This window comes from Diplotaxodon limnothrissa, linkage group LG6, assembly GCF_057381915.1.
Source record: "Diplotaxodon limnothrissa isolate DT_005_m linkage group LG6, D_limnothrissa_male_GT1.1, whole genome shotgun sequence".
Classification (NCBI taxonomy): Eukaryota; Metazoa; Chordata; class Actinopteri; order Cichliformes; family Cichlidae; genus Diplotaxodon; species Diplotaxodon limnothrissa.
In genome coordinates this window covers 14,061,035-14,074,779 of record NC_140601.1, presented here as the reverse complement: position 1 = coordinate 14,074,779, position 13,745 = coordinate 14,061,035, and the positions used below count along the sequence as shown (strand labels likewise).

Below are 13,745 nucleotides of genomic sequence, written 5' to 3'. Positions count from 1 at the left end.
GTGACAAAATTAACCTCAGTCGATTATAATGCATATTTAGGGGCTCCAAACTGGACATCCAAAATGTGCAAATGAGCAAAATAGAAAAGCTGCCTTATCTTGTCACGGAGAGCCACTGGTCGAGGTGTCCATTTGTAAAGTAGATAAATGGAGCAAATCCAAGAGGAGTTTAATTGAGAAAGTTCTACTTTCACTGTATATCTGAAAAATATCTTCTTTTTGTTTATACATTCAAGACGGCATGCGACATATTTCAGCCTCTACAATAATGCCTTTTAAGTTCTTTCAAAGAGAAGAGTCCTCAGTATTGTTTGACATGCCGCTGCTGAAAAAAGGCTCAAAAGCTCTCTGCTGGGCTGACTTAAAAACAAATGTCATGTACGTTAAAACACATTGAACTGATATGACATCTGAGGAATCTATATTTGATGTTATTAAAGGCGTATTATCAAAAATATCTTTTCATCATTTTCATCTTAAATCAACTGAAAAATTATCAATTTGTTGCAACACAAATGACATGCAGTGCAGAACAAACATCAATCAATGAGGTGGACAGTAACAGTAAAAGTGTACTATGTTGTCATATATATATATATATATATATATATATATATATATATACACACACACACACACATAAAATAATCACATTAAATGAAGTAGCATGGCAAAGCCTGTGTGAATTTGTGATACTGTTGTCAAGAGTGCTGATAACAGATAACAAAATGTTCTGGGATCCAGATAAAGACATCAGATATCAGATAAAGACTTGCTAAAAATAATGATAAGAAAAAAATTTAAGCAAACGGGTATGAGGGTTGTTTTTAATGTGAGTGAGGAATCAAGATATTCAAGGGAATATTTTACAACACAGGATATGGAGCAATTCTGCTTTCCCGCCTGGAGTAGAAAGGACATTTTGCTGTTGGGGAAGAGCAAGAGCAAAAAAAAAAGAAAAAAAGAAGAAGAAGTCAAGGCCAGGTGAAATGACGACGAAGCTGCCGCAGGGAGCAGAGAGCTAAGTGGCCAGTTGTAGCAGAGCACAAAGCACAAGCTGGTGAGTTTGGATAGGCCGCAGCCTGCAGATATGGACGCACGACTCCCCGAGGAGCCTTGAGCGCCAGGACCAGAATTTAGAATTCGATGCGAACAGCCACCGGTAGCCAGTGAGGAAGAAGAGTGTGGAGGAGGTGGGGAGCGCAGGGAGAACTTGGGGAGGTTGACGGCAGGGCAGGCTGCAGCGTTCTGCTGAACAGAATACTTTACGCTTGGTGGATGTTGCAGCACTCCAGATGGCCGATGACAAAAGGTTGGGCAGCGTCCCACATGAAACATCTTTTCATTTTCTGTCTCCAGGCGTGGTGCAGGCTGGGGTTTGTTCTTTTTTTTATAACATAAATTAACCTCTGCTAAAATTGTTACACATAACTGAGTGCCCCGGAGTTGCCCAGAAAGCTATGTTCTTGGTATGAAAACAAAAAAGGCTGAAAGAAATTTAATGCCTCTGATGATCAACATTTTCTAATCTACTGAACACTGTGTTGATGCCAAGATAAGGTGCTTGTTTCACAGAATACCACATATCAATAATAAGTTTATTGATATAGCACCAAATCACAATAGCAGTAGCCCCAATGTGCTTTTTATTGGAAGGTAAAGACTATAATCAGACGGCTGCCTGTGAGCAAGTACTTGGCGACAGTGGGAAGGAAAAAGTTCCTTTTAACAGGAAAAAATCTCCAGCAGAACCAGGCTCAGGGAGGGGTGGACATCTGCCACTAGCGGCTGGAGGTGAGGGGAGGGAGACAGGACAAAAGACATACAGTGGAAGAGAGTCGAATAATAACTAATGATTAAATGCACACTGGTGTATAAACACATAGAGAGTGAAAAAATGAAGAAATACTCAGTGCATCATGGGTTGCCCTAGCAGCCCAGACCTGTTGACATAACTAAGCCTAACTAAGAGAAGGTTTAGGGTCACCTGATCAAGCCCAAAAAGCTTTATCCAAACAACTGTCTTAAACCCAGTTATTTAGTATACTGCATGTACTCTTCACATGTACAGTATATAATTTAAATCATCGGTCCATCGATTAATCAATTAATAAACAGTTAAATGTAAAAATTTATTTAAAAAAATACTTTTCTATAGAAAAACTGTCCAAATTTCAACTGGAATTACCACCTTTGGGTTTTTGGCCTCTGCAAACCAATCATGATGAGGTTTACAGCCATATCAGTCCAGATTCATTATGTATATTCCATGCAGGCTCTGATATAGTTTCAAAGATGGACACCCAAATATTAAAAATGGCCACAATGTCCCCTTCTGTTCCTGAGCTGTGACACAGAATAATAGCTACAAAAGTGTGTTGCAGAACAGCGAAGCTGTTGCTCGACCTTTTGGATATAAAATGTCATTCTCTCATCATTTTATCCTGTTATAAAATTATGTGAAGTTTTTGTTATAATTGTCTTGTGAATTCTTGAGTTTAAAAATGTGTTTTGTGAGGTCAAAGTGAGCTTTGACTCTAAGACTCAAACTCAAACCTTGAGTCAGGCTGAACATCTGTGCCAGATGCAATGAAATTTAGTGTTCCTGTGACACTGCAATCAAAACAATGTTGTGTTAAATTTCCAGAATATACCCCCTTCATAAGAATGGGATGGACAGAAGTACGTGATGACGCACGCTGAAAAAAAGGGATTGGCCAACTCTTGGATTTACGTAAGCATCTTGCGTGTATTTAACATAAGTGCTTCATGCTTTAAAGTTAAGTGTAACTATATAGTGTAGAAACTACATGATATGCAGAGAGGCTAGATTAAATTGTTCATATCATGTTCGAGTGAAGCAAGTCAATAACTTTCAGTTTCGTATGCTTTGGATCGTGGTTTCAGGAAGGCATCCATCTCAGTCAATTCGAGTAGCCTCCACTACTTTTTTTGGTATACTGAAAAAGTAAATTGGGTGTTTGTTACATTAAAAACAAAATTACATGTCTAAATTAACTTGTAATTTAAACACAATAATTTCATGCTTCTATGAACGTAATTAAATCATGAAGGATCTGTACGAAATTCAACAACTTAATTTGTTCTTGTTGAGATGACCTGATACAATCTAGTAAGAGCGGTTAGTTGCTGAACTCATGAAATTCACAAGATCGCACGAGATGTCAAACTGCAGGAAAATCACTGGCGTTATAAGAGGCAGACAACTACACACACACCACATGCATGCTATTGCTATTTATTGTGGATTAACCTGTCAAGGACAAAAACGTACAAAAAAATTCTGCATCAAGCCTTGAAATCATAGCTTTCCTACTTTTGTTAAGTCTGATTGGTGGCATGGTGGTAAGGTCTCCAACCTTCCTTTCATATCAAAAATCCTTGAAAGAGTAGTTGTCAAACAGCTAACAGATCATCTGCAGAGGAATGGTTTATTTGAAGAGTTTCAGTCAGGTTTCAGAGCTCATCACAGCACAGAAACAGCTTTAGTGAAGGTTACAAATGATCTTCTTATGGCCTCTGACAGTGGGCTCATCTCTGTGCTTGTCCTGCTAGACCTTAGTGCAGCATTCGATACTGTCGACCATAATATCCTATTAGAGCGATTAGAACATGCTGTAGGTATTACAGGTACTGCACTGCAGTGGTTTGTATCATATTTATCTAATAGACTCCAATTTGTGCATGTAAATGGAGAGTCCTCTTCACACACTGAGGTTAATTATGGAGTTCCACAGGGTTCAGTGCTAGGACCAATTCTGTTTACATTATACATGCTTCCCTTAGGCAGCATCATTAGAAGACATAGCATACATTTTCACTGCTATGCAGATGACACCCAGCTCTATCTGTCCATGAAGCCAGATAACACACACCAATTAGTTAAACTGCAGGAATGTCTTAAAGACATAAAGACCTGGATGGCCGCTAACTTTCTGCTTCTTAATTCAGATAAAACTGAGGTTATTGTACTCGGCCCTGAAAATCTTAGAAATATGGTATCTAACCAGATTCTTACTCTGGATGGCATTACCTTGGCCTCCAGCAACGCTGTGAGGAACCTTGGAGTCATTTTTGACCAGGATATGTCCTTCAATGCACATATTAAACAAATATGTAAGACTGCTTTCTTCCATTTGTGCAACATCTCTAAAATTAGAAATATCCTGTCTCAGAGTGACGCTGAAAAACTAGTTCATGCATTTATTACTTCCAGGCTGGACTACTGTAATTCATTATTATCAGGATGTCCAAAAAACTCACTGAAAAGCCTTCAGCTAATCCAAGATGCTGCAGCAAGAGTACTGACAGGGACTAGAAAGAGAGAGCATATTTCTCCTGTTTTGGCTTCCCTTCATTGGCTTCCCGTTAAATCCAGAATTTAATTCAAAATCCTGCTCCTCACATACAAGGTCTTAAATAATCAGGCCCCATCTTATCTTAATGACCTTGTAGTACCATATCACCCTATTAGAGCACTTCGCTCTCGCTCTGCAGGCCTACTTGTTGTTCCTAGAGTATTTAAAAGTAGAATGGGAGGGAGAGCCTTCAGTTTTCAGGCCCCTCTTCTGTGGAACCAGCTTCCAGTTTGGATTCTGGAGACAGACACTATCTCTACTTTCAAGATTAGGCTTAAAACTTTCCTTTTTGCTAAAGCATATAGTTAGGGCTGGACCAGGTGACCCTGAATCCTCCCTTAGTTATGCTGCAATAGATGTAGGCTGCCGGGGGATTCCCATGATGCATTGAGTTTTTCCTTTCCAGTCACCTTTCTCACTCACTATGTATTAACAGACCTCTCTGCATTGAATCATATCTGTTATTAACCTCTGTCTCTCTTCCACAGCATGTCTTTATCCTGGCTTCCTTCTCTCACCCCAACCGGTCGCAGCAGATGGCCGTCCCTCCCTGAGCCTGGTTCTGCCGGAGGTTTCTTCCTGTTAAAAGGGAGTTTTTCCTTCCCACTGTCGTCAAAGTGCTTGGTCATATGAGGGTGGGAATGGATGTTTGTATCTGTGTGTGCCTGTATGTCTGTGTCTATATGTCAGGTTGGGTGTCAGGCGCCACCTCTCTGGGGACATCTCAGGCCCTCCAAGGTTTGGAGGCCTATCTCCCCCTACCACCACTTCCCCTGCCAGTGGCGGACCCCCTCAGACATCGGTGCGTTGGTGGTTCTTTGTGTCCGGGGATGGGCGTCCAGGTACACACCGGCTCACTCCTTGGCGGCCGCTTATCGGGGCCTGGAGCCTGGGGCTCGCTCGGGCCACTTCGGAGGTGGGGTGCCCCCGGCCTCTCGGCCTGGGGCTCGGTCACTCAGGCGCAGCTGGCTGCCGGCGGAGCTCACGGGCGCGTCACTGCAACTCCCCCTGGCTTCTGCTCCGCGGCTGCTGAGTGAGCCCTCATCTGGGACTCTCCTCAGCTCTTTCCGGGACAGTGGCGCAGCTGCCCCTCTGTTGGTCTTCCTTGGTCTCTTGTGTTCTGGGGGCCTCTGGATGTCTGGAGTTTTGATCTCCTCCACACCTGCTTCACGCCCTGGAGGACGGGGCTGTGGCCCCCCCACACCCTCTAGCAGATTATTACATGAAGGAACCTTTTAAAAAAACAAAAAACAAGCGCGTCCATGCTCACAGGTGTACACACGGGTGATCACACCCACAAACTACACCCTTTTTGGCTCCTACCTCAAAGCACACTGTGTTCTGTTGATCTTATGTGCTGCACAATAATGTTTAACATTTAGTATTTACTGTCATATTCCCATATATCATTGTGATGTTGTTTATTCTATTACTCTTGTTCTCTTCTGCTTGCTTTCTTTTTTCTTTCTCAGCAGGTGATTGATATATGCATTTTTTTTTCTCTGCCCGTTCTGTTGGTTTTTGTCTTTTGCCCTTCTCCCCCGTCCCTCTTCTCAGCTGTTTCTCTTTCCCTCTTTCTTTCTCCCCTTCTTTCCCCCAGTCAAGTCTGTCCCGTATTCAGTAAGTGAAAATAAAATAAACAATAAAAGGTGAATCAAATGGACCATTACGGCAAGGCTGGGATGGTCAGTTTGGTAAAGTAAATCCGTTGGGCATCTTTCTTTGCCTTTAGACAACAATTCTGATGGCAAAAGAGCCAAACGGGACAGGCCAAAAAAAAAAAAAAAAAAAAAAAGTGCTTGGTCATAGGGGGTCATATGATTCTTGGGTTTTTGTCTGTATCTATGAAGCGCCTTGAGGCGACTTTTGTTGTGATTTGGCGCTATATAAATAAAATTGAATTGAATTGAACTGAATTAGTGCTGTTGCTTCACAGTAAGAAGATCCTGGGTTCAAATCCACAATCTGGCTAGTTTGCACTAGTTTCTCTCTGGGTATTCTGGTTTCTTCCCACAGTTAAAAGTCGTGCAGTTGTTAGAGTTAGGTTAATTGATGATTCTAAATTACCTGTCAATGTAAGTGCAAATGGTTGTTTGTGACAGACTTGTGAGTTGTCTAGGGTGTACCCTGCCTAACAATTCAGGGTTATTTCCAAGCCCCCCTGCAACCAGGATAAAGATAGGATGTTAGTTGTTGTAGATCCATTAAATTTTTATGTTTACCAGACTCTAGACTTTGTTGAACATTATGTAATATGAAGACAACATGTAGTATTTAAATGAGCAAGTAGTATTGGGGTAAATGTTATTTAATAGTGTTGAACAGTGATTGCTCAGCACTGCTCTCCCTCTCTGGAATATCTTTTTATTCACTGCAAACCGTTTTATTCTCCGCGGGAGTTTGCTTCATTCATCCTGGCCGCTGTTTACATCCCGCCAGACGCGGATGCGCGAGCAGCTCAGTGCGCACTCGCAGAGCAGATTCTCCACACGGAGCGGACATACCCGGACTCTCTCATCATTGCTCTTGGGGACTTTAACAAAGCCAATCTGAGCCATGAGCTTCCGAAATACAAGCAGTATATTAAATGCCCGACCAGAGAGGAGAGGACATTGGACCACTGCTACAGCACGATCAGCGGGGCCTATCGCGCGGTGCCGCGCGCTTCACTCGGACTTTCTGATCACGTCATGATCCACCTAATCCCCGCGTACAGACAGAGGCTGAAGCTCTCCAAACCTGTCGTGAGGACCAAAAAACTGTGGAGCAACGAGGCTGTGGAGGAGCTTCGCACGTGTTTGGAGACCACAGACTGGGACACATTGAAGGCTGCTTCTAACAGCTTGGACGAGTTTACGGACACTGTCACCTCCTATATCCACTTCTGCGAGGACAGCATTGTGCCATCACGCACCAGGGTGAGTTATAACAATGACAAACCCTGGTTTACTCCTAAACTCAAAAAGCTGTGGCTGGAAAAGAGTAAGGCGTTCAGAAGCGGAGACAGGGACTGCTACAGAGAGGCCAAGTACAGGTTCACTAAAGAAGTGGACATTGCTAAACATCAGCACTCTGAGAAGATGCAGCAGCAGATCTCAGAGAATGACTCGGCCTCTGTGTGGAAAGGTTTTAGGAATATCACAAACTACAAGCCTAAAACCCCCCACTCCACTGATGACTTGCTCTTGGCCAACACCCTCAACGACTTCTACTGTCGTTTTGACGAGCCATCAGGCAGCCTTCACACCTCCAACGACCCCAACAATAGAGGCACTTTGGACACTCATTCCCCCACCTCTCCCCCCTCCATAGAGCCATCACCACCTTCAAACTGTTCACCTACAACACCCCCCTCCTCACCCCACACAAAAGAGGATTTCACACCACCTCCTCCGACCACAACTCTTCATATTCATGAAGCAGATGTGAGGAAGCAGTTTAAGAATCTGAATGCTCGGAAAGCTCCCGGCCCAGACGGTGTGTCTCCTGCCACCCTCAGACACTGTGCAAACGAGCTGGCCCCAGTGTTTTCTGGCATCTTCAACTCCTCACTGCAGGCATGTCATGTGCCTGCCTGCTTCAAGTCCTCTACCATAATCCCTGTCCCCAAGAAACCTAGGATCACTGGACTAAATGACTACAGACCCGTGGCTCTGACATCTGTGGTCATGAAGTCATTTGAGCGCCTAGTTCTCTCCCATCTCAAGACCCTCACGGCCCCCCTCCTGGACCCCCTGCAGTTTGCATATAGAGCCAACAGGTCTGTAGACGACGCCATCAACATGGCCCTACACTTCATCCTGCAGCATCTGGACTCCCCAGGAACCTACGCCAGGATCCTGTTTGTGGACTTCAGCTCTGCCTTCAACACCATCCTTCCAGACCATCTCCGAGGCAAGCTTTCCCAGATGAATGTGCCTGATCCCATCTGCCGGTGGATCACTGACTTCCTGACGGACAGGAAGCAGCACGTGAGGCTGGGGAAGAATGTCTCGGACTCCCGGACCATCAGCACCGGCTCCCCTCAGGGCTGTGTTCTTTCTCCTCTGCTCTTCTCCCTGTACACCAACTGCTGCACCTCCACCCACCAGTCTGTCAAGCTAATCAAGTTCGCAGATGACACCACCGTCATTGGGCTCATCTCTGACGGGGATGAGTCTGCCTACAGGAGGGAGGTTGAACGTCTGGTGTCTTGGTGCAGCCACAACAACCTGGTGCTGAATGCCCAGAAGACAGTGGAGATTATTGTGGACTTCAGGAAGCACACAGCCCCACTCCCCCCCATCATCCTGACTGACACCCCCATCACCTCTGTGGACTCATTCCGCTTCCTGGGTACCACCATCACCCAGGACCTGAAGTGGGAGCCCACCATCACCTCCGTCATCAAGAAAGCCCAGCAGAGGATGTACTTCCTGAGGCAGCTGAAGAAATTCAACCTGCCAACACGGACGATGATGCAATTCTACACTGCAATCATCGAGTCCATCCTCACCTCCTCCATCACCGTGTGGTACGCTGGAGCCACTATCAGGGACAAACAGAGACTGCAGCGTGTTGTGCGCTCTGCTGAGAAGGTGATTGGCTGCAGACTCCCATCTCTGCAGGACCTGTACACCTCCAGGACACTGCGGCGTGCAGCCCGGATCTCAGCTGACCCTTCTCACCCTGGACACAGTCTGTTTGACCTGCTCCCCTCAGGCAGGAGGCTCCGGTCCATTCGCACCAGAACCTCTCGCCACAAGAACAGTTTCTTCCCCTCTGCTGTTGGACACATGAACAATAACCACATGACTGTCCCCGCCACTCACACATGACCCTACGCTGTGTCACTGCATCATCTCATGTCTGGCACTGATCACCACCTGCACTCATGTATATATCTTTCTACGTAGCACTCTTAATTCTTATTCTCATGTATATATCTCATGTATATCTCATGCACATATCTTTCTTTCTACATAGCACTTTAATTCTTATTGTTTGCACTGAAGCACCGCAGCAAATTCCTAATGTTGTAAACCTCAACATCTGGCAATAAACCCATTCTGATTCTGATTCTGATTCTGATTGAAATACAATGACAAAATTGTGAAGGATTAAAATATTCCAAGAGCTCAACTTACTTCATCTAAACATGTTTCAATCGTGTTTTATGAACACAAAATGCACATGTTTATTGATTATGAAAAAGTTGCGTTGATTGAACACAATTGTTTAAGTTTCTGCCAAAGCAAAACATTTGTGTGCAACCAATGTCCACTATTGAATCAAGTAAATCCAACATGGCCTTTTTTTCAGTGCAGAATCAAAAGATCTTATAATCAAGCTCAGGCTGAGAGATCCGTTGGTTGTTTTTGAACCCATAAATTCAAGCCAACCTCTTTAAGAAAACAAAAATCAGGAAGAAAAAACTGTATTAAATAATATTTTGAATAAGTTCTCCAAGTCACACGTAAAACCCAAATCATGAAAGGTGCAGAGTACCACCGGGGGGTTTAATTTTCCCATTATGAGTAATATCCACATTCTTCCAGGATCCAAGCACGCACGGCCTTAATGAGAGCAGTGTTAATGTACAATATGCAATATGAGGAAAACAATAAGCAGGGTTACTAATTAGCTGTATTGCAATATTTAAAAACAAGCAACACATTCAGAGCATTTAAAATAAAACACAAATCAAACCGAACTAATGAAACAATAAAACCACAGAGGGCTGCACTTGCCACTAAAGCGGCAGGAGAAACAAAAATCGAGTATACCGACAGATTGGCATTAGCGAGCTGACAGTGACAGAGAGCAATTAATTATTAATGCTGACAGAAATGATTACCTCTGAACCAAATGAGAACTCGGGCTGTGTGTGTCGGTTCTGTCTCTGACACAAGACTTTTATCTTGTACAACACTGGCAAAGAACAGACAGCGGGAAAAGAATACAAAAATCGAGCTAGGCGAAAGCTGCTCCTCTTATAGGTGCGAACGTTTTCAGTCAAGTTGTAACATGGGATGCAGAGTTTGTGAGTTTAGTATTAAGTTGTGCTGAAGCGTAATCGAGTTTGCCTCGATTACAGTGCAAGCTACGTACTGTACATTTGGATTTCAGACTAGAGGACAAACAGATGGTGAATCATTATTATATAAACTAAAAACGAGTGGGCCCAGTATAGATCCCGAAAAGTGCAAGAACAAAGGGCAGCTGATTGACAATCATCCTGTCAGACACACTGAGACTGGTTAGAGAGGTGTGATTCTGTTCAGCCAAGAGATACACAAACAGATGAACTAACACTACCTGTGTCCTAATGAGACTGAACCTATTCGAAGAACAAACAGGTATCTGTCTCTTGTAGCGAAGTATGGCTAACAACCTGGCTTGTGATTTTATGTGGGCAGTGGGCAGGTGTGGGTGCAGGTACTTACTTTTTGACGTGTTTGCGGCAGGGCACTGAGTTTCTCATGCAGGTGCCAGTGAGGATGTCTACGTTGTCCACAATGACGAAAGGTTTCTCTTCCAGAGTGACAATGGAGAGGTGGTTTTCATCGGCATCCTCGTCCCCATAGGAGTTATACCTCGGCCACACCGGGAACATCAGCGACAACGTCCCGTTCTCCCAGCGGCCCATCTGTGAGCACGGGAGGAAAAACACACCAAAAATCACTCCAAAAATCCACAAAAAGACATCTTATTAAAGTTTTTTCTTTCAATTTTCGCACTAATTTGTTACCTTCTCCCACTTCCTTTCCACATTTAGGACGATCACCACCAGTTTTGGGTTGGCCTGGTAACCGTCTGGAGTAAAGGATAAATCTCGGCCTTCATTCCACACGTGCATCATGTGTCTGAAACACGGGGGGGGGGGGGGGGGGGGGGGTGCAGGAAGATTTGTTGTTGATTTGCATCTGCTGGAGTGTTTGTATATGTGCACAACAGCAAATACGTTCAGAATAACAAGTTAAGCACTCTGTAATCACCGCAAGTGTCTCCACTTCAAATCAATGTTGTCTTCACCCACCATGTGTGCGCAGATGCCTGAGTGTGTACGCGTGTGCGTGCATATATTTGTGTGTAGGAGTGGGAAGAATCAGAGGCCATGTATCTCTCCCATCAACATTCTGCATTGATTTCTCCACAGATATATGCCTGAAGGACAAGTCTCTGGTGCAACAAGGCTGCCCTCACTCTTTTACTCACTAAAGCTGTCCTGCATACGCAAACAGATCCTATGCTGAAACGTTTACACACTCGCTAAAGCGAAGCAGCAGAGAGAAGTAAATGAACCGGTATCACACACAGTGATATGGGGATTAAAGATACACTCGCTCCAGTGAAACAATTTTCAGAAGGAGAGGATTTCTGCATGTGAGGACTGGGATAATAGTGTGGATTCCCACTAGGGGAGAGAAGGCCTGTTCAAGAACGTTTACCTTAAAGACTGAATCACAGGCAGGACAGCAGCTGTCCAATACAGACAACACCTTTTCTCTGACACCTTGTGTTCTGTTTTATTAGAAATTGTCTGAATCATCTCGACACCGCATCGTGTGATGCCGTACAAATGAAATATCATTCAGCTAAAACAGAATATTTCAGAAGGCAAACATCTGCTTTATAAACATATTCATACTCTGCACAAGATTCCCCTTTTCATCCAGAAGAAAACTGTCTCAGTCCATCAGCTATCTAAACATACATTATCTGAATTACTATTAAAAAGGAAGAGTTAAAAGCAGGTTTTTTATGTGAGCTAACCAGGGCACGGGGCCATGAAGGAGTCATGCGTGCACTCAGATATTGCGACAGCAAGTCAAGATGCATAAAAAGAACCGTGTGAGCACTGTTTAGCACGCACCCTGCAGCTGAAAACTATGATAATTACACTCCAGTTCAAACAGGTGGGATTTTATGTTGTCCCATCTCCAGGAGAGGTATTAGAGTCAACACACATAAATATTGTAGTCGGACAGTGGATTAGAGGGAGCTACATTAATCATCTGTTCTTACAAAGACTTGGAAAAAGGCCTGTGCTCTGTGAAAGCTGGCTCCACTCACACTGAGAAAAAGTAAACAAAAGGTCCCCGTCTCCCTCGTGTACTGGCACTGCAAAATAAATAAATAAGTAAATATAGATATATGCGGTTTAGTTATGTCCTCTCCCAGCAAACACAATAATTAAATATAAACCTACACAGCCAAACATTACAGGCTTCACTCTACAACCAGACCTACCTCTGTCACAGATCACAATGCTTTGGACTATAAGGGGCACGTCAAGACAAATATATATTTTTTTGTGTTGGAAAAATCTTCCCGGTGCAGCAGGTGATGCCCTTGTCACAGCGCATCGCCACGGCTGAGTACATGTAGCGGAAACGCTGTGGCAGTTTATTCTGGGAAACTGCTGTCGCCTCCTATTTCAGGTTTGTTACCATTTTGGGGGAAAAAAAGTTTCTGATGTAAACGAAAGACGGCGCTGTGTTTTTGAGGCATGCAGGAGAACCAGATCCTGTTTGTATTGTGATTCCTTGTGTAATGAAAATGAAATGTAAAGCTACATTATGAAGTGGGTTCAGCGATTTTTATATAAATGTATCATCATCGCCTAGAAATTCAGTAGAGGTTTAAGTAGTACGTGGAAGAAAGAGTTGCATCATAGAAATATATGAAACCCCCTCCTTCAGTAAGTGCAGTTTTTAATGTGGATCCTGCTACCACTATGTGAGAAGCACTTTTCTATTAGCTGAAATACTCTTTGAGCACTTTTATGAAAGTATGAATAAAGAAGAAAGGCAGGCTTCTTCCCAAATTCTGTATTATGGCAGAGAGCATATTTTTAGAGGAAAGTGACAGCTTAGGGGTTTGCACGCTACACTGGTTCCATCAAAAAGAATAACCTTTTGAAATTTACAACAAGGACAAACCTTCCGTAAAAACCTGTATCATTGTGGAGACCAAATAAGCTCAACTAGAGTCTGAGATATTAATTCCTGTCAAGCAAGAATGACAGAAAATCCGGCGGGTCTGATAGTGTCTTTTAAGTGCCGGATTATGTTGTCCTATTCCTCCCCACCTCGCGTTGTTTATATGCACACTGCGGCAAGATTGTATCTAGACTAATGTATACAGAATCCTGATCACAGCCTCACCACTTTTCCGAATCAGGGTGGGGGAAATCCAACCTGTCAGTTTATTATCACAAAAAAATTGGCTGCAGTTGTTTTGACAAATATGCAAATTCTATCTAATAAGTTAGTGAGACAAATGAGGTACCTCTGACAGTAAGAATAGAGCTCTGAATAAACATTTGAGTTCCTGTCGAGGTCTGAGTTATATTGGATCAACCTGTCAACAACAGCAGTGTTG

At 43.6% G+C, this 13,745-nt stretch overlaps 1 protein-coding gene across 1 annotated transcript in view; it reads right to left on the bottom strand.

Annotated features, from left to right (window-relative positions):
- Positions 1 to 13,745, bottom strand: part of grin2ab (glutamate receptor, ionotropic, N-methyl D-aspartate 2A, b) — a 142,981-nt gene that overhangs the window by 18,055 nt on the left and 111,181 nt on the right. Inside the window, exons 9-10 of the mRNA XM_085356822.1 lie at positions 11,110 to 11,224; positions 10,805 to 11,007 (exon numbers count right to left, since the gene is read on the bottom strand). Coding sequence (XP_085212948.1) covers positions 10,805 to 11,007; positions 11,110 to 11,224 — 318 coding nt within the window. The remainder of the gene's footprint in view (positions 1 to 10,804; positions 11,008 to 11,109; positions 11,225 to 13,745) is intronic.